Consider the following 24,808-nt stretch of genomic DNA (forward strand, 5'->3'; position numbering starts at 1 on the left):
TTTCAAAATCCTAACAATCTAAACTACAACCAGGTCCTGACTAAGACCTACTTATTTCCACATCTAATATTACTTGACTCAGCTCCTCTTGCTGCTGAACCCCATTCCATGGCTCTTGACCACTCCAATATACTCTGGCTGTCTCCCTTCTAGGGTGAAAGTAAGCCAGTATGGGTCAGCACAGCAACCAATAAGAAAGTGAACAGCGTTACTTTTGCAATACAACTGTGCTGAACAGAAATGCACACGACTGTATAGGTAAAAAAAATCTGTTACTTTCACCTCCTCCATCCTTGTTCTACAATACCAAATTTGACCTAATCCAAAACTCTGGTGCCCGTGTCCTAACGCACAGCAAACCCTGTTTAGCATCAGCCCCTGCGCTCACGGACCTACACCACCTCTTAGTTGAGCAATGCCTGATTTTTAAATTTTTCATCCTTCTGTTCAAGTTCTTCCGTGGTCTTGACCCTGCCCATTCATGTATCCTCCTCCAGCCCTACTTCTCTCCATGATCTCTGGGCTCCCCTCCAATTCAGGCCTCTTGATCCTTGGTTTTAGTTTCTTCACAATTAGCGGCTATGCTTTCAGCTGCCAAGACTTAAACTCTGGTATATCCTCATTAAACCTCCCTGACTTACTCTCTGCCTAATGATGCTCCACGAAATCCATCTCTTTGAACAAGCCTTTGGTCCTCATAAAGTCTCCTTATATGATTCAACGTCAAGTTTTGTTTGATAACGCTCTTGTGAGGCACTTGAGATATTTTGCTACTTTAGAGGTGGTATAAGATTACTAAGACAGAGGAGAAGATTCAAGGATGTGCTCAAAGCCTGCATGAAGAAATTCAACATCCTCAGACTCATAGAGCAATGCACCATGGATACAGGCCCTTCAGCCCAACCAGTCCATGCCGACCACATTGACCATCCAGCTAGTCCCAATTTCCTGCGTTCAGCTCATATCCCTCCAAGCTCCACCCTTCCATGTACCTTTCCAAGTGCTTCTTAAGTGATACTGTTGTACCTGCCACACCCACTTCCTCTGGCAGCTCGTTCTATATACTCACCACCCTCTGTGTGAAAAGGTTGCCCTCAGATCCCTTTTAAATCTTTCCCCTTTCACTCTAAACCAATGGCCCCCAGTTTTGGACTCCCCTACCCTGGGGAAAAGACAATTATCATCCGCCTCTTATAACCTATAAGGCCGGTCCTCATTCTCCTATGTTCCAAGGAATAAAGACCTAGCCTGGCCAACCTCTCCCTATAATTCAGGTCCTCAAGTCCTGACAACATCCTCGTAAATCTTTTCTGCACTCTTTCCAGTTTAAACATGTCTTTCCTATAACAGGGTGACCACAACTGTACACAGATTTCCAAGTGCGGCCTCACCTACATACAACTCCTAGGGTGTCTGGCTCACAACCACTCACGCTGGAGGAGGAGCGTTCAGGATGGTCTTGAGAATCTGGAGACCACACTTTGGGACCATTCAGAAGTCATGCATGAGTGGTAGAAGGAGTGCAACAATTTACAGTCTTCCTACCTGCCTGTCCTTTTGGCTACAACCTCTCAAAGATTCTGCAGTTCCCACATTGGCTTCATGAACCATTTCAAAACACATCAGGATGGTAGTAATTCATCCTTAATTCTGTGGGACTGCATGAGAAGAGATGAAGATATAGATGCTGTTGTTGTTGGAGAGAAGCACATTCTATTCATCCTTCCCACATAAGCATGACCTTGTGTTTCTGGTATCATTCTTATAAATCTCTTTTGCCCCTCTCCAGTTCTCCTATAACCTTTAAATATTATGACAACTGGAACTGTTTCAACTGAACGTCTTTCTATCTGAAGAGAGAGTCAGCAGTGTCCATTGGTATGCTCATGGCTTTCTGTGACCAGTGAGCAGCCAAGCAACCTTAGTGCATCACTGACTGCCAAGGTAATATTCATTTTTTACTTTTGTTACTTCTGCAATAAAACTTGTCCTTAAAAAAAACCTTAATAAGAAAATAATCTCTACTCTTCAGAAGACATCCCCTTTAGAGTGGTGTAAATAAATAATGGCCAGATTATTCAGCAAAATGTAAAGTGAAATATCACATTAAATATTGCATTTTTTTCTCTCCACTTTCCCCATTAGGCCAAGTGACTTACTAGGTGAATAATGGAAGTTGCATTTCAGCCTCACTGTTTGAAACATATTAACTATTTTTATGCAAATTTATTGCACTCTCTGATGAGAATAGTAAATCTTTCATTTTCACTCAATTCATTCTATATCTAAATCTCATTATTTAGAATGAAATATTGATATAGAACTAGATAATACAAATACTGGTCGTGTCATTGACAAAAAGGAAATAAGCTGCAGCCTGCAAAAACCTGCAAGAATTCTAGTCAGGTGGGGAGAAAAATGGCCAGTAAAATTCAGTATGACAAAGTGCAAGGTAATAGGTTTAGGAGGATAAAGAAGGCAAAGGAATATTTAAAGAGGTAGAATACCGAGAGGCATAGAGGAACAGAGAGACTTGGGACTGCATATGTAGAGATTCTCAAAGCTATCAGAATAGATAAATAAGAAGACATAAACACTTAAATAGAAGCATTGAAAATCATGCTCCAACTATTAAAAAAAACACTGGTTAGACTATAGGCCAATGTTCTGGTCACCATATTACTGGAAACTGGATAGAGAAGATTTGCTGTAGAATTTTAAATAAAGGGAAGATTGGCTAATTAGGGGTTGTTTATTTCGCAACAGCAGCAGCAAATGAGAGATTTTTAAATTAAATATATAATTAAGAGAGGCCCATTTTCCTTCTGGGGACATAGATTTAAAATAAACATAAGTAAAGAATTCAAGGAAAAGATTCTTCCTTCAAATCATAGTCAGAGTTTGTAGCTTGCTCCCTGAAAAGATGATGAAGGAAGAAACCCTCCTGACATTTAAATGTTGAGCACTTGAAAAGATGACATCATAGAAACATACAACACAGAAACAGCCCTTTCAGCTCACCCCATCCATGCTGACTGCGATGACTGTCCATGATAATTCCATTTGCCCACATTAGGCCTCTATCTCTCTACATCTTTCCTATCTAAATACCTTGTAATTGTATCTGCCTCCACCACCTCCTCTGGCAGCTCGTTCCAGATAACCACCACCCTCTATGTGAAAAACTTACTCCTCAGATCTCCTTTAAATTTCTCCCCTTCTACCTTAAACCTGTGCCCTCTAAGTTCTGGGCTCCCCTGTCCTGGAGTAAAGTTTCTGATCATCTATGCCCTTCAGGGGGTACAGCCCAGTTTTTGGCCCAGTTTGGTTTATTATTGTCACTTGTACCGAGGTACAGTGAAAAACTTGTCTTGCACACTGATCGTACAGATCAATTCATTACACAGTGCAGTTACATTGGGTTAGTACAGAGTGCATTGAGGTAGTACAGGTAAAAACAATAACAGTACAGAGTAAAGTGTCACAGCTTCAGAGAACGTGCAGGGCAAATAAGGTGCAAGGTCACAACAAGTTAGATCGTGAGGTCAGAGTCCATCTCATCGTCAGGGTCGACAGTCAAAATCTTGAGGTCCAGGGCTGGTATGGAGTATAAGCCAGCGCTGGGGAGAGGGGTAAGTGTCGGTAGGATTTTGTTTCCGTCGTGATGGACACAATAGAGCAAATGGCCTCCTTCAGTGCCCTTAATTTCAATGACTCCATGTAAAATAAACATTGAACAACCTCCACTAACTTTCAACAAAAATAACAGGATTTAAAAATAAAAACACAAAAAGCATCAATTGTGAAATTCTACCATTTGTTAACAATAGATGCCGCAAACAGTTTAAAATAAATCTCAATTAATTTGTTGTTAATGTCTGTTCGGAGGCCGGAACTTTACAGCGGCAATTAGTTCCCCCGAGCGAGGATCCTGTTGATGATCGGAAACTGTCCGTAGAGCTTTGGATTCCGGGTTGTGAAACTTTGGATTAAAACGCTTTTTATTGAATGATATCTGGGGCAAAATGGAAATGAACCGCGTGTAAAATGTGAGGCGATGGACGGGGAAGATTGTGCGAACCCGGCGGAAGGTAAAGCTGTGGGTGATGGCCAGCGGGGGCGAGGGGTGCGGCCTGGACCCGGGGCCGAGGCCTCGGCTCTCGGCAGGATCCGCGGCCGCCGGGGGATGACGTCGCGCCGAGTTCTCCACGATGATTTCATGTTCCCGAGGCTTAAATTACAAGGAGAGATTTGTGCTGTGTTCCCTGGAATATAGTCAATTGTTTTTCCACCTGCAAAATCCATTTGTTGGGATCTGGGGTGGCTGCCAAGGCCAACGTTTATTGTCGGTGCCCAGGGTCCCCCCCCCCCCCCCCCGGCAAGGGGCTGGAGAGCTGCTGCTGCCACCTTGAACCGCTGAAGCTCCTTCGGTGAAGGTGCTCCCAGGGGTGGTACAGGGACTGTAAACTGGGGCCATGCTATTCGGTGTTTAGGTGATGTTATTGAATCCTAAAATATTCTGAGTGGATTTAATAGCATAGATGCTAAAAGAATTGGGGTGGGGGATCTAGAAGATGGAAACACACAGTGAAATGCATCTTTTGCATAGAGTGTTCAGGGGGCAGCCCGCAAGTGTCGCCACGCTTCCGGCGCCAACACAGCATGTCCACAACTTCCTAACCCGTACGTCTTTGGAATGTGGGAGGAAACCGGAGCACCCGGAGGAAACCCATGCAGACACAGGGAGAACGTACAAACTCCTTACAGATAGTGGCCAGAATTGAACGCAGGTAGCTGGTGCTGTAAAGCATTACACTAACCGCTACACTTGATAAATTGGTGTATTATTGTCACATGTACAGTGAAAAACTTTGTTTAGCATGCCATCCATACAGCAATTCATTACATCTGTACATTGAGGTAGTACAAGGGAAAACAATAACAGAACCCAGAATAAAGTGTTACAGTTACAGAGAAAGTGTGGTGCAGGCAGACAATAAGGTGCAAGGTCATAACGAGGTAGATTGTGAGGTCGAGAGTCTATCTTATCGTTCTAGGAGACCATTAATAGTCTTAATACAGCAGGGTAGAAGCTGTCCTTGCCTGGTGGTACATGCTTAGAGGCTTTTGTATCTTCTGCCCGATGGAGGGGGGAGAAGAGAGAATGTCCAGGGTAGGTGGCATATTTGATTATGTTGACTGCTTTACCAACTCAGCGAGAAGTGTAGACAGAGGCTTAATTTCAGAATAAGGGGTCGCCTATTTAAAATGGAGATGAGAAAATCTTCCTCTTTCAGAGGCTTTTCACTCTCTTCCCCCAGTGCTGTGGCAGTTGAAATATTTGAGGTATTGCACAAAGTGCTGGAGGAACTTAGCAGGACAGGCAGCATCTATGGAGGGAAATGGACAGTTGACATTTTGGCCCAGATGAAGCGTCTTGACCAAAAACATCAACTGTCCATTTTCCTCCATAGATGCTGCCTGTCCTGCTGAGTTCCTCCATCACTTTGTGTGTTGCTACGGATTCCAGCATCTGCAGTCTCCTGTGTCTGAATTATTTGAGGTACTCAAGACTGAACTAGATTTTTGGTCTGCAGGTGAATCGAGTATTAGGAATTGGTTTATTATTGTCACTGGTACTGGGATACACTGAAAAGCTTTTGTTCGCGTGCCACCCAGACAGATCTTTCCATATATAAGTATATAGACGTATTAAAAAAGAAAACAGAATGCAGAATATAGTGTTACGGTTACAGAGAAAGTGCAGTGCAGGTGGACAAATAAAGTGCAAAGGACATAATGAGGTAAATTGGGAGATCAAGAGTTCATCTTTTAGCATATGAGAGGTTGGCTCAAGAGTCTGATAACAGTGGGATAGAAATATTTCTTGAACCTGGTGGTATGTGCTCTCAAACTTTTGTATCTTCTGCCCGACAGGAGGAGGGAGAAGAGAGAATGAATGGGGTGGGAGGGGTCCTTGAATATGTTGGCTGTTTTTCTGAGGCAGCGGGAAGTGTAAACGGAGTCAATGGAGGGGAGGCTGGTTTGTGTGACAGAAAAGTGGAGCTGAGGCCAATATCTGATCAGCTACGACCTTTTTGAAAGGTGGAACAGGTGCGAAGGTCCACGTGGCCTAGTTCTGCAATTTCTTCTGTACTTTTATTTACTGGTTTTTGGCAGGCTTCATATTCTCGATGCTATATGAGAAATGTGTGTATGTATCTATAACCTTGCATATTTTTGAGATGATTATTAGGAGGAGGCATTGTTCTTTCTTGACAGCATCCCACCTTGATCTTGCGTAAGTCTCTGGTACTGCTGCAGTATTGTTAGGAGTTCCAGAAGTTAGATCGAGCAAAAATGAAGGAATGATGATATGTGATTCAGTCAAGTGATGTGTGGCTTGGAAGAGAACCTGCACCTGATGGTTCAGATCTCCTTGCTGCCCAACGTTCTTCCTGGTGGCAGAAGTAATTGAAGTTTTCAAGATAGTATGGTTAACAGCTGATTTCCTTCAACGCTACTAACTGGTGGGAGAATTTAGATTAGGAACATAGATTAGAAATTAGATTCAGTATTTTCAGAAGAAAAGATGACTACTTCCATGTGCAGAGGGGCACAGATTTTGCAAATGACAGTCGATACTGTGTTAATTTTAAAACTTTTTTTTAGAATTTTGATTAATTATTAAAGAGTATGGGAATTATTTAAAGAGTAGTCAATGGAGTTAGATTACAAATCAGTTGCAGTTTCATTCAATGTTGGAAGACAGTTGAGAACCTAAATGGTTTCCTCGTCTTTATATGTTTGATGTAAATCCTTTCTTCCTAACCTGCTCCCCACCTCCAGAATACCAGGAGATTGAAATCTCTAATTGTAGTTCATGTTTGATGTAATATTACCTTAAATAAATACTTCAACATCTATTGGAAACAGTTAATGCTGGGAATACTGCCACTCAGGGAGCATCAGTGAACAAGGACACAGAATTTATGTATTAAGTTAATCATTGGAATCCTAAACCTTTCTTACATTGGAGACTAGACTTTAGAAAAAGTATAATGTTGCTTTAAAGTACTTTGAGATGTTCTGTAGGGAACATGAAAGGCACAGTGTTAATACATGTCATTTTTTCTTGCCCTACTTTCTCTCCACAGATGGTCTCTGACCTGCTTAGAATTTCTATAACTTCTAATTTCAGATTTTCAGCATTTGGCAGTATTTTGCTTTTTTATTATTTAAAGGTGTATTTATACTCAAAATGCTAGACCTATAGGATTGGTAAGTGAGAGGCAGATTAAAAATTACAGGGAAAATAAACCAAAGACTAAAAAATCTGAAATTTAAGAACAATGGCGCAATAGGACAGTCAACATCTGAAAGAGAGAGATTAATTTTTCATGGAATTCTTTTACTAAGATAGGATTAGTTTTGGCCATTCCAGACTTTAGAATACCTTTCCTCTACAAAATGGTGAATGGCTTCCAGTGCATTTCCAGTACTTACAGAAATTTTACTACCTCTTTAGTGCTCTGTTTTCTCAAAGACAAAATGTTCCATTAAACTGCTTAATTAATGGGAAATTTAAATTACCCGTAGGTCCTCGAATGCAAGACGACTCTTCTCTAGATGCTGTCACACAAGAAGTAACTACACAGGCTGAGGAAATGCTTGTAGTTCCCAATGAGGGACGGGTCACCCCGAATGAGGCAGGGGAACAGAACCAACCTGGTGTTCTTGCCTCAGCAGCAGCGATCAGAGTGAGCAAGGAGTATGTTGACCTTCAGGAGGAAGGTGCCATGGACGCTTCACTGAACAGTATGTTCCACACGATATCGAGCAGCAAGGCTGTGATCAAGAGTCAACAGAAGGATGAGCCTGACCTCCGTTATGACCAGAAGCTATCCATTGTCAAGGAACTTTTCTACTGCAAGCCAGTGGTTTTCCTGGAACGGTTTCACAAGGTCATCAAAGAGGAGCACCTGGTCTGCTTCCATCACTTGGCTGGCAACTACGAAGTTGCTTTTTATTGTAATGAGGTACGGAAGTCGTCAATGAAGAAAAGCGCCCGAACAAACGTTCGCAACAAGAGGTACGCGGCTCTGCAGCAGCTGATCAAAGGTGATGTGCAAAACCTAGTTTTTTTTCCCCTGTCCATCCTTTAGGCTGGTGCTGACAATCTCTTCAATGTCTTCCTCAACATTAGTGTGGATGGTGAGATTTGGAGAATAATTCAACCATAGTAGGCATCGCACAAGCTGAATCAGGATCTTGATCCAAATTGTCGACTATCCCTTTGCTTCCACAGATGCTGCTTGACTGCTGAGTTCCTCCAGCAGTTTGTTTTTTTGCTGTCATTTAATCTCTTCTGCCAACTGATCAGAGACCTTTTATTCTCTTTGCCCCTACTCCCCCCCCCCCCCTTTACATTGCAATTTAATATTTGTTTTATCACTAACCTTATCCAGTTCTGGCGTAAGGTCAATGATTTGAAATGTTAACTCTTCTTCCTCTTTCCACAGGTGTTGCCCGATCTACTAAATAATTCCAGCAATTTTGTTTTTTTAATTTCTGGTTTCAGCATCTATGCTATTTTGCTTTTGTACCAGTATCAAGTTTGTCTATTTGCATGAAAAACACGATGATGCTGGAGGAACTCAGCAGGCCAGGCAGCATCCGTGGAGAAAAGCAGGTGGTCAACGTTTCGGGTCAGGACCCTTCTTCAGGACTGAAGATAGGAAAAGGGGAAGCCCAATATATAGGAGGGAAAAGCAGAGCAGCGATAGGTGGACAGAAGAGAGGAGGCGGGGTGGGCACAGGGTGGTGATGCAGGTAAGAGATAGTGATAGGCAGGTGTGGGGGAGGAGGGGAGAGCAGATCCACTGGGGGATGGGTCAAAGGTAAGGAGGAAAAAAAAGAGGGTAGAAGAATCCAGCATCTGCAGTCCTTTGTTTCTCTTGTCTATTTGCATAGTTATTTGCAGACTTAGACAGTCAGAATCTTTTTGAAAGTAAATGTAAAGTACTAGAAGACGTGCATTTAAAGTGAGAAGGGAAAGTTTAAAGGAGATGTGTGGGGCAAGTTCTTTTACACAGAGTGGTGGGTGCCTGGAACAGGATGGCAGGGGTGGTGGTGGAAGCAGATATAACAGTGGTGTTTAGGAGGCTGTTAGACACACTATATTCGTATGGATCACGTGCAGGCAGAAGACGATTCAGCATCACGTTCGGCACAGAATTCTCGTTGCTATACTGTTCTATGTTTTTTACATTCCAGTATGTGATTGTTACCCCACTCCCACCATGAAATGTGAGGCCCAACACCTTGCAGCTAACGACGCAAGGGCATCCAGCAATCTATGAATGGTTTGGGCGAGATGGCCAACTTGCTTTGTGTGAATCATCAGTATTAACCTCCATCCTCCAAGTTAACGCTTCAGGTCCAGACCCTTCATCAGATGGGGGAGGGGGTCAGAGGGAGAGAAAACGAATTAGTTTTCAGTTGCAGTTCAGTTTTCTGTGACTGAATAACTTATTTTCTCCTTTTCTCAGTTCTGACAAAATGTTAACTCTGTTTCTCTCTCCCCACAGATGCTGCCTGACTTGCTGAGTGTTTCCAGCATTTTCTGTTCATATTTCAGATTTCCGGCTTTTGCATTTGTTCGATTTTGTTTTTAAACCTCCATCCTCCCACTTGAAGGCACATGTCCCCCAAGACTGTGGGTTCAGGCTCCAGTCCAGAGTGTGGGAAGTCTGGGCTGATAGTCCATGCAGTACTAAGGGAGAGCTGCATTTTTGGAGGTGCTAATTTACTGACATTAAACCAAGGCCATTTTTCCCCCACAGATGAATGTGTGGTGGGGGGGGGGTGGTGTGGGAGGGGGAGTAATTCCAGGGATTCACCACCCTCTAATTTTTCCTCTCTTCGGTTCCAATCAATCTGGCCACTGTCACATTGCCGTTTGTGGGAGCTTGCTGTGTATAAAATCCCTAACATGTTTTCTACATGTGAGCAGTAACTGGACTTCAAAGTACTTCGTTGGCACTGGCTATAGGACCTGAGAGAGGTATGCCAGTCAGTATAATCAGATCACCTGTGTTGGTGTTGTTGGTCAAGGGATGAATATTGGCCCCAGGAAGCCACAGTGAACTACTCTGTTCTTTCTTGTTCACCCGAGAGAGGATTCAGGGCCTTGGTTTAATATAGCATCTGCAGTGTGTGGGGCCCAAACCATGGTTTTAAGCTGCCCTGATTTTTCTACAGAAATTCTACTTTATATTCCTGAGTGAGCGTAAGACTTCAGGATGAAACATATTAAGTGGCACAGTTCATGATAATTGCACACTCCTCTGACCTCTGTTAAGCTAGAACATTTGAACCATAAAAATATAAATCTTTTCTATGTCAGTGAATATCATGCAAATTGTAATTTTTGCTCGTGTACTTCTGAGCAAAAAAAAATCAATTATAAATATTTTCCACAATCTCTTCCTCCTCTCCCATAATATTTAATGAATTGATGTACTAATCTACAGTAGGAATGCAACAGTTTTCCCCTCTATATTGTGCTTGCATCTTGTTTTAACAGCGTCAGCTCTTCCTAATAAGATGTAAACTGAAGCTCCTTCTAATCTATGTTCTCAAATCCACCCAGTTCTCCCAAGCCAGCTTGCTAGTTTTGTATCAGATAATTGCCGATTTTATCGCTGCATTTGTAACCAGTTAGAACTGAAATTTTATTCTTCCTGTATTTTGTTCAGTATACCAAAGAATGGAGACCTCTCACCCTGTGGGTCGCATTGACAGAGCTAGGTGCTGGAAGTAAGCTAACAGCATTGTAACCCACTCCTTTATCTACTCTTCTGTTTGTTTAGAATTTTTAAATAGTGCAATCAATGCAAATATTTACACAGCTCGATAGAATCCATTGGTATCCCTTTCTGTTTACTGCTTCAGGCCATGTACCAGATGTTTCTGATTTTCACTTGCTCTTGATCTTTCTAACAAGGTTCTTTTTCTGAAGGAAAGTTAATATGTAAGAAAAAAAAAGAATATTGGTCAACATGCTTTTTCTGTTGCATCGGTTCTTTTTATAAGTAGTGGTCTCTCTTAGAAATTATGCCTCCTTTCTGCAGGACCTTTATAATAACTACTGCCAGTATGTGCCTTGTGCAAATTGCATTTTAATAACTTGTTCGGATTACTCTGACAGCACCTCCCAAATCTCCCTCGGCTAGTTGGCCCCAGCACTTGTAAGTTCCCCTATCAGAATCAGGTTTATTATCACTGACTTATATGTCGTGAGATTTGTTGTTTTGCGGCAGCAGTACAGGGCAAAGACATAAAATTACTATTAATTATTGAATAAATGGTATAAAAGAAGGAATAACGAAGTAGTGTTCATGAACTGTTCAGAAATCTGATAGCGAGGGGAAGAAGCTGTTCCTAAATCGTAGACTATTTACCAACTTGTAAATGTATCAGTGTTCCTTTGTCTTCACTGAGTCTATATCCTCAAATTCCCATCCCAAAATATTGCAAGAGGATCTTTCATCAGGCTTCCAACGGTTCAAGGAGGAAGCTCTGCCACCAGCAGCTCGTGGTGAATGGCGATGGCCAATAAATGTTGTCCTTGCCAGTGACATCCACATCACATGCAAGAATATTAAAGGATTACAGCATAGAGGGGGCACATCCAGCCCATTTTGTGTTGCACCTCTGATGCACCTGCCCTGCTTTCTGCCCAGAGCCCTGTTTCTTCTTCCCTTTCAGCTTTTTGCTTGTGTATTTAAAAGGTGCCTCTTGACTAATTTCTTCTGCAAAACTTCTCATTATCCTGCACAGATTTCCTCTCACGCTATTGTGACTTTTAAAATCTTGCCCCTATATCACTGCCAATCAGGATGCAGGTTATTTCCCCAATCTTTCTACAAAAGCCTTCATCTAATTAGGAAAAGAATCTTGCTCCACACTGCATTGGAACTGTTGTCCGGGATTTTGTGGTCCATTCTCTCAGGTACCTGTACTAACATCTGCTTGTCTTTACACTGCAGACGGAGAGTACTTCAGCGATGAGCAGATGCGAACGCGAGATCCACTGCTGTACGAACAGTATATCAGGCAGTACATGACAGAGGAAGAGCTGTTGGCTCAAAACAGCAGGAATCTGGGTGGTGCAATGAGCCTATCAGACCTACTGATGAACACTTATCAGGAAAAGATTGTGCAGGAGAGGTTACAGTGGCAGCAGGAAAGGGAGGATGCCTGTGAGGAGGAGGAGGAGGAAGACGAAGAGGAAGGTGCCTTTTTTTTAAATCTCAGGGCTTGGATTTAATGCAAAGTGAATAATTCAGCCAATCGAAAGTTAGCCTAAATCTTATACTGTTGTTATTACACTAAACCTTTCTTATCTGATTACATTTTTGGATTATGTTTTCCTTGTATTACTGTTTCATTTGTTAAATCCAGTCTGGAGCAGGTTTGAGGGGCCGAGTGGCCTCCTACTGTTCCTAATTCATATGAGATTCTGACATAAATTTTGCCAGACTCTAGCAATGTGAGGGGCATCACACAGAGTAGAACTTGAAGCACAAATCAAGGCCATTTGGCCCACTGTGATTACAGCAGAGCTTGATTCTGTTCCATCAGAAAGCCCATTGTTTGGGACTTGGGAGCGATGGGTTTCTGAGGTTCAATGTGGCATACTCTACTGATCTTGGGTTGGAAAGGATGTTTTGGCAAAGGAATCTAGGTTTGGTTATAAGCGGCTTCATTGGGAGCTATTTGGGGTCACATTTTGGTATAATCCAACAGGCAAGATTCTTGTTCTTTCATGGGATAAATGCCTGTCCTGAACTGCCTTCAAGTCAATCACTATACTGGAGTAAGGCGTAGTCCAGACCAGGCAGGGCCGCTGAATTTCTTTTCCTTGGTGAAACTGATGCATTTTTAAACAATCCACTAATTTTGGGGCTACCATTACTGAGACTAGCTTTTAAATTCAAATTTACTTCTCCCAAATGGATTAGTTGTGGGAGGGGGAAGAGTTAATTGGTATATGGGGTGCAGGGAGTAATGCTAGTCAATGTTGTGTTACCACTTATGGTCGTAATGACCATTTGCTATCCTGGTCATGGTGGATGTTGTCTCCAGTGGAAAGAGAACAGTGTAGGGAGACTGTGTTGTCCAGGCTCAGGCAAGCATTGAGTGCATCATCAGACTCCTGATGAGCCTTGCAAATAGTGGGAGGTTCATCCAATGTTTACAGGTATTATGATTTTTTTCCATTAATTGTGATCATTGAGAGAGAACCTGGGTAAAGTCATTTTAAGAGAAGGAATTTGTGGATTTGAGATAAATTCTGCAAGAGACACGATGCAAAAATCCAATTTTTTTTTTCTCCCTCCCCGGAGTGTTGCTATAACTTTGCTTTCATCCTCTGGTACAGATTGTCCACAGGGAAAGCAACTGTAGAGGCCTCACAATGGAATGTGAATGTTCCCACCATCCCCAGACAAGCTCAGTTTCAGTTTGGCAATGCCACATCTGGCAGTTTTATTTCTAACCTCTCTTGTTTCAAGAGGCTCAGAGCCTAATCTAAGTGACTCATCTGAATGCTCGCATGTACTCAGAATCTCATTTATTGCATGGCTTAACGTTGCATCTGCTTTACAGCTCTGTTTAGGTCTTTGGGGTAGCTCTAAAATGCAGTTTGAGTTCTACCTTGTACCAATGCTCCTGTTTCCATACAGAGGAGCGCCCTGAGTCTAAAGCTGCAGAGTGGGTGCCCAGTGATGATGAGAGGACAATGCTGAGGGATGAATTTGTGAGCCGTATGTACCAGCGCTTCCTTGACGGAGAAGATGGAGACTTTGATTACAGGTAACTTTCATTTAGACTCATACATTCAGCACAGAAGGAAACTACTTGGCCGATTGTAACTGTCTCTGCTGTTGGAAAGACTGAGCTGGTCAGTGCTACTTCCTCATTGATTAATTGTCTGGTTTCAAAGCACTAATCCACCAAATGCATTTCCTCCATCCAGCTAATTTTCTTTCAAGCTTCCAGCTTCTCTCTTCCACAATCATTCTTGTCTCTTTCTGTTGACATCATAAATAATCAGTCTTCTTTGAACATCCCCCTCTGGTCCTAAGAACCGGCTGTTAGGTGCTCTCTTTGCTGAAGCCACAAGTAAGCTCATCACTTTGGTTTCTATTCTTTCTCTGGATTTTGGAATAATTATCCTCCCTTCGTTTCCTTTTCTGCTATGGGCTTCTGTCTCCTTCAAATGTGGATTTAGCACAGAAATCTAGGCTGACAGTCACAGTGCAGTGAGAGTGCTGCTTTGTTAGAAGTGTGTAAGATATTAAAGCAAAGCCCCATCCAACACTTTAGTTGAATGTAAAAGTTAGTGATCTGGCCAATATTTGCCACACAATCAGCATTACTAAAAGAAAGCATGTTGTACGGCCATTATTGCACTGCTGTTTGTGAGAGCTTGCTGGATATAAATTGGCTATATTATTTCCTAAGTTGCAACAAGTAGGTGCATTTCAGGAAGAATGCACTGGCTGTGTGGTAGTTTGTCACTTCCTGAGGTTGGGAAAAGTTCCTTTGGAAAAGTCTTCCTCCTTACTGTATCTGCTGTCCTATAAAGTGATATCCAGCAGTGGAGGTTCGACCCCTTTTATTTAAAACCAAAAGAAACCATGGTAGTTCATTATCTCTGTGTGTTCTGATAGTTTTGAAAATAAATGCTTGTCAGATTTCGTGGTTCTTGTCTACAACCTTGAAAATAATTTATTAGATTAACTGAAAAGAAACAGCTTATCATTTCACCGCCATGGCAACAGTGTAATTTGGTGTGTGCTGGCTTATCATCCTCCTGTCTGTGAAGCATTTTGCAGTGTTTCAGAGATATGAGGCTCTGTCAGCTGTGGCTCAGTGCTCCTGAGTCAGAAGCTTGAGGTTAGAAGGCTGACACTCCAGCACGATGCTAAATGCAGCACTATCAGAAGTGCCATCTGTCAGATGAGATGTTCAATTATGGTTTCATCTGGCCTCTTGAGTGGAAGTGAAAACATCCCATGATCACTGTTGAAAATAGGGAAGTGTGTAGCATCAGTGTGTTAACCCCTCAACCAATAATCAATATCACATTGCTCAGGAAGCTTGCTGAGCTGATCTTTCTGTACCTCAACTGGGCTAGATATCGGATAGTCCTTGGTGGTGGTAAAGAGCTTTGCAAACTCTTGAAGGTCTGAGAGCTGCAGAGTAAATGGAAGATTTTTGTTCCCTCATTTGGTATCTAGGTTCACACAGAAACATCAACTTTGGAAGGCACTAGGGAGCTGACACTCAAGGTTGGAGAATAAATAAACACTGTTTAGGAAACCTCTGTAGAACTTGCTGTTATTTTAAGACCCATCCCCATTCCCCTTGCAGTGCTGTTGACGACAACCCAGATTTTGACAACCTTGACATTGTGAATCGTGATGAAGAGGAGCGATACTTTGATGAGGAGGAGCCAGTGGAAATTGAAGATATGGAAATGGAGTTGGACAGGGAATGATGCGATTCAAACACATTTCGATTAAATGTCTCCTTTTTCAGTTTTAAATTTACCAGCATGTCTGAGTTTGCTCTGCATTTCTTGAACTGTTAGAGAAGGTGTTGTGGTTTTGTTACATGGTATGTCCAAACCAAGAAGTCAGTCTCATCTCTTCCCTTTACTTTTAAAGAATAATTTAATTGGCCAAGTATCTTGTTGCTCGGACTCAACTTCCATTATATGAACAAGAGAGAATGGAATAGTTAATGGATGTTAAATAGTATCCTCCAGTGGTATTACATCTCCTGCAGCCTCATGGTTTGGTTCTTGATCTGCATGGAGTTAGCCGAGGGAATAATCTGGCCCATGTATCTCATGGAGGTCAAGAGCTTTCTAAATCCCGGTCATTTTACTGTTCCCTCTGTTGTGTGTCACGCTAGGATGTGGCATCTCCACAGCCGAACATCTCAGTTCTATACGGGAGGCATAATGTGTAGTATAATGTCCTGAAGGTGCTGGTTCCCTCTGACCTCCAGCTCTCCTCGCCATTCATTTTAGACGGTGAAGCAGTCGCAGGCTCGTTGACTATGGAAATCACTGACTTCAAATATAAACTGGCAGTTTCCAGCTGGGATCTCTGAGTAGCAGTGAGTCAAGCAGAGTTACATAGCACAGAAACGGGCCCTACAGACCACCCTGTCCATGCTTGCCATCAGGCACCCATCCAGACCAATCACATTTACCAACATTTGGTCTGCAGCCTTCTGTGCTGTGGTAATATAAATACTTGTCTAGATACTTGTGTGGTGAGAGTACCTGCCTCTACCACTGCCTCAGACAGTGTGTTCCAGATTCATTCTAAACTCCTAACCCCTTACCATAAACTTGTGCTCTCTAGACAACTAAAATTATTATTTTTGTTTTGTTTCCATAATATTACAGCATCACACAATCCTATTTAAATTTACCAGTCCTGGACCAAAGCCAGGGACTTCTTGGTCTGAGCACCAGTTAACAAATTACTGGGGGCATTCATGAAAAGAAAACTGAGAAATGCCCAGCCAAGTGACACTATACATTGTACCATGAACTGCTGCCTTCAGGTGAAGCACTCCAATTCCTTACATAGACATGGTCTGAACCTGGATACATCAAGGTGCTGAAGAGCTTCCCACTCTGATGAAGAACAGTCACAAAACAGCAAAGTTCAATTTTGATCTAACTCCCTATTCATCCAGAGTATGGAACTGTAAAACTCCTAGTACAGGAACAAGAGTGAGACACTGGCCACTGATGGCACAGCTTAAGAAAACCCACAAGCCTACCAAGAAGGGTATTTATTATTTCGGGTCTCATCAGATCTCTTCATTAACATGTGTTTGTTATCAGAGGATTTAATTTTATTTTGAACTTCCTGTATATTTAGCTCTTCATTCCGGTGTGCTGCATGGAATTAACATTAAATAAAATTTTGAGTGATTCAGGGATTTGGATGTTTTAATTAAATCATTTCACTCTATATTTTTTATTCTGTTGCCTCTTTTGCTGTTTTAACTACTATTGGGGGGGAGGGGGGGCGGAGGTGAACATTACCCTCACCTATATGAATTGAAGATGCAGCAGTCTGTGAAATGAAAGGTCTGAGTCAGATGGTCAAATGTTGTTTTTAGTCAGCCAAGTTATTAGTCTGTTTGCTAACTAGTGATTTTTTTTTATTATCCGGGCCTGACTGATGGGTTACACCAATGATAGAAGAGCAGAATTAGGCCATGGCTGACTTTTTTTTCAACCCCATTCTCCCGCCTTCTCCCAGTAACCTTTAATCCCCTTACCAATGAAGAACCTATCAATCTCTGCCTTAAATACACCAAATGATATGACCTCCACAGCCCTTTGTGGCAACGAATTCCAGAGATTCGCCACCCTCTGCCTAAAGAAATTCCTCCTCATCTCAACTCTAAAGAGATGTCCCTTTTATTCTGAGGCTGTGCCCTCAGATCTTAGACTCTCCTAGTAATGGAAATATCCTCTCCATGTCCACTCAATCCAGTGTAGTGGTTATTGGTTACCCAACTGGTAATTCAGAAAAGACCAAATGCTGCCACAATAATTTGGGAATTTGAATTAAAATAATTCAAGAAAACAAAACTGCTGTCAACCTGTTGGAGAAACTCAGCTGGTTCATTAATATCCTGTGGGGTAGATAACTCCTCATTCTGCACATGATCCTAACCTGATGTGGCTCTACATGTGATTTCAATCTCACAGCAATATGGCTAACATTTATCTGCCCTGCTGAAGCCACCTAGCAACCCTCATGTATTCATTTTCCATCTTCTCATCATGCAAGGATGGGCAGGAAACTGGCCTTGCCAATGACCCCCAGATCTTGAATGACTTTTATAAAACCACTCTTTAAAACAAAAAGTTCAGTTCCTTGCCTGAGGGCTTTTTTTTGGTGTATGACAGGTGCATTTGATGTTTTGTACGATGTGTCACTTTAAAGATTTAACCTGAATTCCAAAAGTTATTTTAAATTTGGCTTTCACTCTTAAAGGGAAGTAAGTGGGGGAGAATGGTGTGGCTCAGAGACTTGTTGGAGAACAGTATAGAAGAGGCAAATCCAAATTAAATCAATGTCATGGGATTCAGTGAAAAAAGACAAGCATGTGATGGGTGTTGGAATGTTCATTGCGCAGGGTTTGAAGGGCCTAGGTAAACTGAGTGTAAATGTGGGATCAAAGAAACAGATGTCATAAGGAGGGAACCGTTTTATTTTTGAAACTAGGGTGGGTGGAATAATCTTCCACATCAAAACCAATTTTGTCCTCTACTACACGAGTGCTCTCAATGATATGAGCTTAATATATGTTGGTGAGGAAGGGGAAATGCACGGTATGGGGCAGGCATGGTAGTGTAGTAGTTAGCGAAACGCTATTACAGTGCCAGCAACCTGGGTTCAATTCCGGTCGCTGTCTGTAAGGAGTTTGTACGTTCTCCCCGTGTCTGTGTGGGTTTCCTCCGGGTGCTCCGGTTTCCTCCCACATTCCAAAGACGTATGGGTTAGGAAGTTGTGGGCGTGCTATGTTGGCACCAGAAGTGTGGCGACACTTGCGGGCTGTCCCCAGAACACTCTATGCAAAAGATGCATTTCACTGTGTGTTTCGATGTACATGTGATTAATAAAGATATCTTAAATGTGTTAGTTTCCTGTTAACTATTCACTCCCTGGTGAGCAGTTAGAAAGTACGAGAAGAAGCCGGGACCTACCCGCAGTGGCTCTCTGCTAACTGATCTTACACAAGTAAGGTGACGAGCCAGGGCTGGGGAATTATAGTCCAGCACCTTTAGAAGAAGAGGGAAGAGTGGCTGTTTCTCTGGAAAATGAATCTCTGAGCTTCATTTAGGCTCCTGTATTATTTTTTAATGAGATAAATTTAAATTCTGAAGCTTCACAAAATGTAATTTCACCCTCTCCTCATTTTGTATAAATCTGGAATATAATTTTACATGTACCAAGTTACAGAGATGAAAATAAAAAGCTTTTCAAAATCGGAGTTTCTTGGTCTTCCTATTCACATTTTTGTGTTCGCTTCAGGCTAATGCATTTTCCATCATCTGATCTGCAGAAGTGCATTAACCATTCCAATGCCTCCAGGGGAACCTTTTAGTTTTCTATTGCGATATTTATTTTATTCACTCCCCAGTCTTTGCTGCGCTATAGTTCCTGATTCACTTGCCTTGAAAGTCATTCCAGGTTAGTCTGTAAATCTCGCCTCTGAATTCATTCCATTGACAGAGTGAGCTTAAAAGCAGAATAAACATACTGAGGTGATTACGGTATGTTTACCACTATTGGCTGGGGATGGGTTTCTAGTGATGTCGATGTCAGAGTGGAAGGTCCGACCTCACCATCTGTGATTGGTTCTCGTGAGATCCCACTGTCATTTGCAGCATCAGCTCATTGGAAGGAAGCAGCTAGGTTTTGCAGTCTGTGACAAGCCATTAACAGGGCCATAATAAAATCAAAACATGCATTAGGGTTTATTTCTAGAGAATTTAAAAGTAAAGAACGTATGAGGTCTATGTTGAACCTTGATCAGGCCACACAAAGGTAGTGCATAGTATTCTGGTCATTTAATTAAGAGGATATAGAGTCACTGGAAGGGCTGCAGAGAAGATTTACAAGAACAATGAAAATTATAAAAAACTGCCGATGCTGGAAATCTGAAATAAAAAACAAATGCTGGAAATAAATTTTCTGTTTTTATTTACAAGAATTATACTAGAAATGTGAGGATAAACAGTCTGGGTCTATTTCTTTCTTGAGGGAAAAGGCCAAGGGGTAACCTAAAATTATGTAGAGTTGTGACAGAGTGGCTGCAAAGAGAATGTTTCCACTGTGGGGAAGAGCATGCCCAGAGGCCATCAATGCGAGATGGTCATCCAAATCCTTCCACTGTGGGGAAGAGCATGCCCAGAGGCCATCAATGCGAGATGGTCATCCAAATCCAAGTTGAAGTTCAAGTAGCAAATTCATTATCATGGGCATACATACCTAGGGTATAAATACCATGAAAATTAGCCTTTTTCAGCAGTAGTGCAGTACATTACAAGCATAACAAATATAAATTACATAAACTTAAATTAACAAATTATACATAACTTACACAATACAATAAAAATAAACATGATGACATTAATTCAAGTTGAGGGAAATACAGTCTAAGGTTTTTCAGGTCAGTTCAAGAACCTGATGGCAGTGGGGAAAAGGCTGTTGTTGAACCTTGAGGTGTGGGTCTTCAGGCTCCTGTACCTCCTGCCTGCTCGCAGCAATGAGAAGAGGGCATGGCCTGGATGGTGGGGTCCTTCAAAATAGACGTCACCTTCCTGAGACATCCTCAATGGTGGGAAGAGCTGTAACTGTGATGGAACTGACTGAGTCCACCACTCTCTGTAGCCTGTTGTGTTCCTGTGCATTGGAGATCCCGTACCAGGCCATGATGCAAGCAGTAGGAAAGTTGGAAGATCCTTCTTTACCCAAAGAGTTGAGAATTGTGATTTTGCTCCCACAGGGAATGGTTGAAGCAAACAGAAAAGGAGCGTTTAAGAGGAGGGTGGGCAAGCACATGAAGGAAAAGGGAATAGAGGATTATGTTTATAGTCGAAGAAAGTTGAGGAGCATCAATGTCAGTATGCATTGGTTGGACCATTTGTCTTACATGCCAGATTTTTGATCTCATCCTATGTAATGATTCTGGCTTCTACTCTTGAACAAGATTCCCAATAAAGATCTGGTGGTCACTATGGTGAAGATGTTCCCTGTTTTCCAATGTCTGCTGTTAAATGTCAGTTCAAAGATATCCCTGGCATTCAGAAAACAGTAATATCATATGCTGGCTGAGTATCCAATCACATTTAAGAATTTTTATTGACACAAAACCAGGAAAGGCCAAATACAAGGCCAGGTTCCAGCATCTGCAGTGCTTTGTTTCTCAAGGCCAAATATAAACTTGGTAAACTTTAAAACATTTTATGGAGTACAAAATAAAGATAAGACTAGACACAGGGAAAAAACAAAATATACAATATGTACAGTATGTTAAGAATTAATAATTTAAAATGGATTACATTTTCAAATGACAATCAACTTGAAATTGAAATTTCTCACAGAATTAAAATTCAAAGGCATTTTATTAGGGCCAAAGAGGTTGCTATGCAATAATTTCAATACTTTTAAAAGCTCACTTATACCTTGTGCAACTAAAATAGAACTGTTGCAAACTATATAATGAGACGAACTTGTAAATACTATAATTTTTTTCTGGATTCACAGTTTTCCCAAGATTGTGTTGAAGAAGGCTGCCATCAGTTTTACCATGTAATGACAGCAAACACTAGCAGCTTCACTGTAATTGCAACTGCAAAATCCGGCCCAAATACTTGAATATATATTATAACCACTATCATTGGTTATAATGTCACATGTAAAATGAAACCGTTACATAGTATTGTAGATTTTTATTTGTGGCGCTTTAGGATTTAGTTCAATGATTCCATCCATGTCATGTGATCTACTTATTATGCAGAGAACTTTAGTCTCTGTAGTCTGTGGGGCTACTGATCTGTAATGATAAAATAAGTGAAATTTTGTTTTCTATGCCGAGTTGGTCCCGGGATGTAATAATGTTTTAGGGAGTAAACCTGGAATTTTGCCAATTATTCATGAAAAGTTGTATCACATGGTTACATCCTTGTGCGCATGGGATATATAAACATGCACACACACACATGGAGATAGATAGATTATCCAATGGAAACAATATTTAAATATTGTAAATTGTAATTGGAATCTTGTATCTAGGGGTGTATCTTTGTATCTTTGCATTGAAGTTTATGTGTTACTGTTGCTCTCTGCGTTTGGATGACTAAACCGGTTATGCAGACACATTGTCTCATGAACTCCTGTGTTCACGTACATTTTCGGTAAATCTTCACATTACACCATGAATCACCATATTGGGCCATTGAGGATCATATTTAAAGAACAAAATGCTGTGCAATTTCAGCATCTTCCATACTTAATAATAAGGCCCCATATCTGACGAGATGTTTGGTATGCCATCCATAATTCAGTTTGACACCAACTCTAGATACTTGAGCATAAAATTATTGGCCGATACTAGAACAGGTTATGTGGTCATTATCACATTGTGTTTTTGGCAGCTTGCTGTGCACAGTTGCTCATGGGTGTGCGTATACTTGCAAGTACATGGCTGTAGCTACACGTTTCATGGAGTAACAGGCAAAATTCCAGGTGTACTCCCCAAAACACCATTACATCCAGGACTAACTCAGCTGGTATGATTCCTAAATCATAACAATGACCAGACTTAACAAAGCTTTTCATTGGCTGTGCAGCAATTTGGGATGGTCTGAGGTTGTGAAAGGTGCTTTAGAAATTCAAGTCTCTTTTTTAACATAAAAACATTCCAGTTTCAAATTGAGTAAAACAAGGCAAAGTAAATTTGTGCAATTCTGTAGTTTACAAACAGAATTCAGTTTTCTGTTTTTTTGTCATTGTCAAGTGAGCCGCAGCATCAGCCTTTCAATACTCTCTCTCTTACTCTTTCTAACAAAGTACTGATGTAAAGTTGTCCACAACTGCATATATCATAGAAATGGAATCGGATACATTTTGAAGGGAAGTAGTTCTGATGAAGAGCCATAACCTGGAATTGTAAACTTCTTGTTTTGCATGCAATTCCTGGTGTGATACTTGAATGCAGGTTGCTGAGAAGGAAGTGTGTGCACTCAAGCTCCAAGTCAAGATGGGAACCTAGGCTGACTTTCCAGTCCAATACTGCACTGCCTATGAAGCTGTTCTTTAGCTCAGTTGCCAAAGTAAGTCTTGCCTTCCTTTTCTGAAGGCATATCTAGATACTAAGGGTTGCACACCAGTATTCAAAGATGCTACCTTGTCCATTGAACCTCGCTAAGGTACTACCAAAAACAGATTTACTGGTCTTTCGTGCTTGTGGGATCCTACTTTGTACAAGTTTGATGCTGTATTAGCTATTCAATAAAACTCAATTTCATCGAATCTTACTGTGACAACTAAAATAAGGAAATATGTTCCCAGTGGTGTTGTGTGGAGATGAAAACGAGACTTAATGAAAGATTGGGAGGTGGAGGGTTGATAATGTTGGAAAACATTGCTCACAATCTCAGTGACAGCAACTTTTCAGCTCTGGGCACCTGGATCATATTTGTTCCCTTGAGACTATGATAATGATGCAGAAGCCAAGATATTTTGGATGTGTGATGGAAAAATGAGATTGGAGGCGAAGATGATGGATGTGTGGGATCAAAGAAGCCAATGCGTGTGTCTGCAGCAGTTTTGGGGCATTGTTGTCAATAGAACATCTTAGAAAGACCTGGCCCATCTGGTCCTGGATTCAACACCAATTTCAGCCACCTAATTCAGACTGACATGCCTTGGCATTGACACTTGTCCATAACCCTCTTTATACCGGTACAGCAGTAGAATGGACCTATTTGTCATAACAATATCTAAGTTCAAAAAGTTAAATAGGAAAACATAAACTGGATTTCTATTCTATTGATGATATAAAATTAAGGCTTGATTGCCACTTTGTTAGGTGTCATCACTGGTTAACATATTGTTAGGTATTGTACCAAGTTAACCACTTGCAAGCCATTTTCCCCTCGCTACTCCATTACTATGTAATTTTTCTGGTTGATATGTGTCTAGTTATTGTCCCAGTTATCCATTGCCAGTTACTAAATTGCCAAGTACTGCTTATAATGAGGCATTGCCCATATTTAACCCATTAGTAGGCAGTATCCCTGGTTATTCCATTGTTGGGCATTGCCCATAGTTGCCCCAAAGCAGGCCATTGACCATAGTTGCCCCAATGCTGAGCATTGACCATAGTTACCCTAATGCTGGGCATTGCCCATAGTTACCTCATTGCTGGGCATTGTCCATAGTTACCCCATGTCCAGACGTTGCCCCTGGTTCCTGCCCTGCTCAGCATTGTCCTAGTTACCCCGTTGCTAGGCATTGCCCCTGGTAACCGGGAGTCGGCTCCTTTCCGCCAGGCGCCCGGAGATGACGTACGGCGCTCCGCGGAGCCAAGATGGTGTCGGTGACTCTGGGTGAGCGCGGGGGTCGCGGGTTAACCGGCCCGGGATGCCGGCGGCGGGGGCTGTATCCCGGGCGGGGGTCCCGGGCCGAGCGGGAGGGTCCCGGCAGGCTGCGGGTGGGAGAGCACGGCTCCCGGAGTGGGGGGGGGAGAGGGAGGGAGGGATCCAGGGCCCAGGGAGGGGTGTGAGTTCCCGCGGCCCGGCGGCTGCGGCCCACGTCCGGCTCCCGGCCCACGGACAGCCCCGGCCCCTGGGGAGGGGGAGGGGGAGGGTGGGGGAGGGGGTGGGGGTGAGGGTGGGGGTGGGGGAGGAGGAGGAGGAGGCGTGGGGAGGAGGAGGAGGAGGAGGAGGAGGAGGTGGTGTGGGGAAGAGGAGGAGGAGGAGCTGGTGTGGGGAAGAGGAGGAGGAGGAGGTGGTGTGGGGAAGAGGAGGAGGTGGTGGTGTGGGGAAGAGGAGGAGGAGGAGGAGGTGGTGGTGTGGGGAAGAGGAGGAGGAGGTGGTGTGGGGAAGAGGAGGAGGAGGAGGTGGTGTGGGGAAGAGGAGGAGGAGGTGGTGGTGTGGGGAAGAGGAGGAGGAGGTGGTGGTGTG

The 24,808-nt window shown here is 42.4% G+C and overlaps 2 protein-coding genes across 5 annotated transcripts in view; both read left to right on the plus strand.

Moving 5' to 3' along the window:
- The first annotated feature begins 3,551 nt into the window (after window positions 1-3,551).
- On the plus strand, window positions 3,552-19,107 carry ccdc97 (coiled-coil domain containing 97). 3 transcript variants are annotated; one of them, XM_052044170.1, is made up of 5 exons: window positions 3,552-3,632; window positions 7,600-8,121; window positions 12,054-12,299; window positions 13,752-13,881; window positions 15,445-19,107. In XM_052044170.1, exons 2-5 carry the CDS (start codon window positions 7,608-7,610, stop codon window positions 15,569-15,571), a joined length of 1,017 nt encoding a protein of 338 aa, XP_051900130.1. In that variant the 5' UTR covers window positions 3,552-3,632; window positions 7,600-7,607; the 3' UTR covers window positions 15,572-19,107. The 3 variants fall into 3 exon arrangements, with proteins under 3 accessions (XP_051900130.1, XP_051900128.1, XP_051900129.1); XM_052044168.1 differs by lacking the exon at window positions 3,552-3,632 and adding an exon at window positions 3,874-4,091; XM_052044169.1 differs by lacking the exon at window positions 3,552-3,632 and adding an exon at window positions 4,367-4,790.
- A 5,069-nt stretch (window positions 19,108-24,176) lies between these two features.
- The window catches only part of c35h19orf47 (chromosome 35 C19orf47 homolog), a 39,071-nt gene continuing 38,439 nt past the window's right edge, over window positions 24,177-24,808 (plus strand). For both annotated transcript variants that reach the window (XM_052044166.1, XM_052044167.1), the window contains exon 1: window positions 24,177-24,232. In XM_052044166.1, the coding sequence (XP_051900126.1) occupies window positions 24,214-24,232 (19 nt within the window). In that variant the 5' untranslated portion in view covers window positions 24,177-24,213. The remainder of the gene's footprint in view (window positions 24,233-24,808) is intronic.

Source organism: Pristis pectinata, chromosome 35 (genome assembly GCF_009764475.1).
Source record: "Pristis pectinata isolate sPriPec2 chromosome 35, sPriPec2.1.pri, whole genome shotgun sequence".
Taxonomy (NCBI): Eukaryota; Metazoa; Chordata; class Chondrichthyes; order Rhinopristiformes; family Pristidae; genus Pristis; species Pristis pectinata.

What these genes read in the sequence shown, in the direction of transcription:
- ccdc97 (XM_052044168.1), top strand. Translation starts at nt 4,058, where the DNA reads ATGGACGGGGAAGATTGTGCGAACCCGGCGGAAG. An exon ending in TCTGCAGCAGCTGATCAAAG is followed by an intron (nt 8,122 to 12,053) that starts GTGATGTGCAAA and finishes TTTACACTGCAG; the next exon opens with ACGGAGAGTACTTCAGCGAT. An exon ending in GGAGGAAGACGAAGAGGAAG is followed by an intron (nt 12,300 to 13,751) that starts GTGCCTTTTTTT and finishes GTTTCCATACAG; the next exon opens with AGGAGCGCCCTGAGTCTAAA.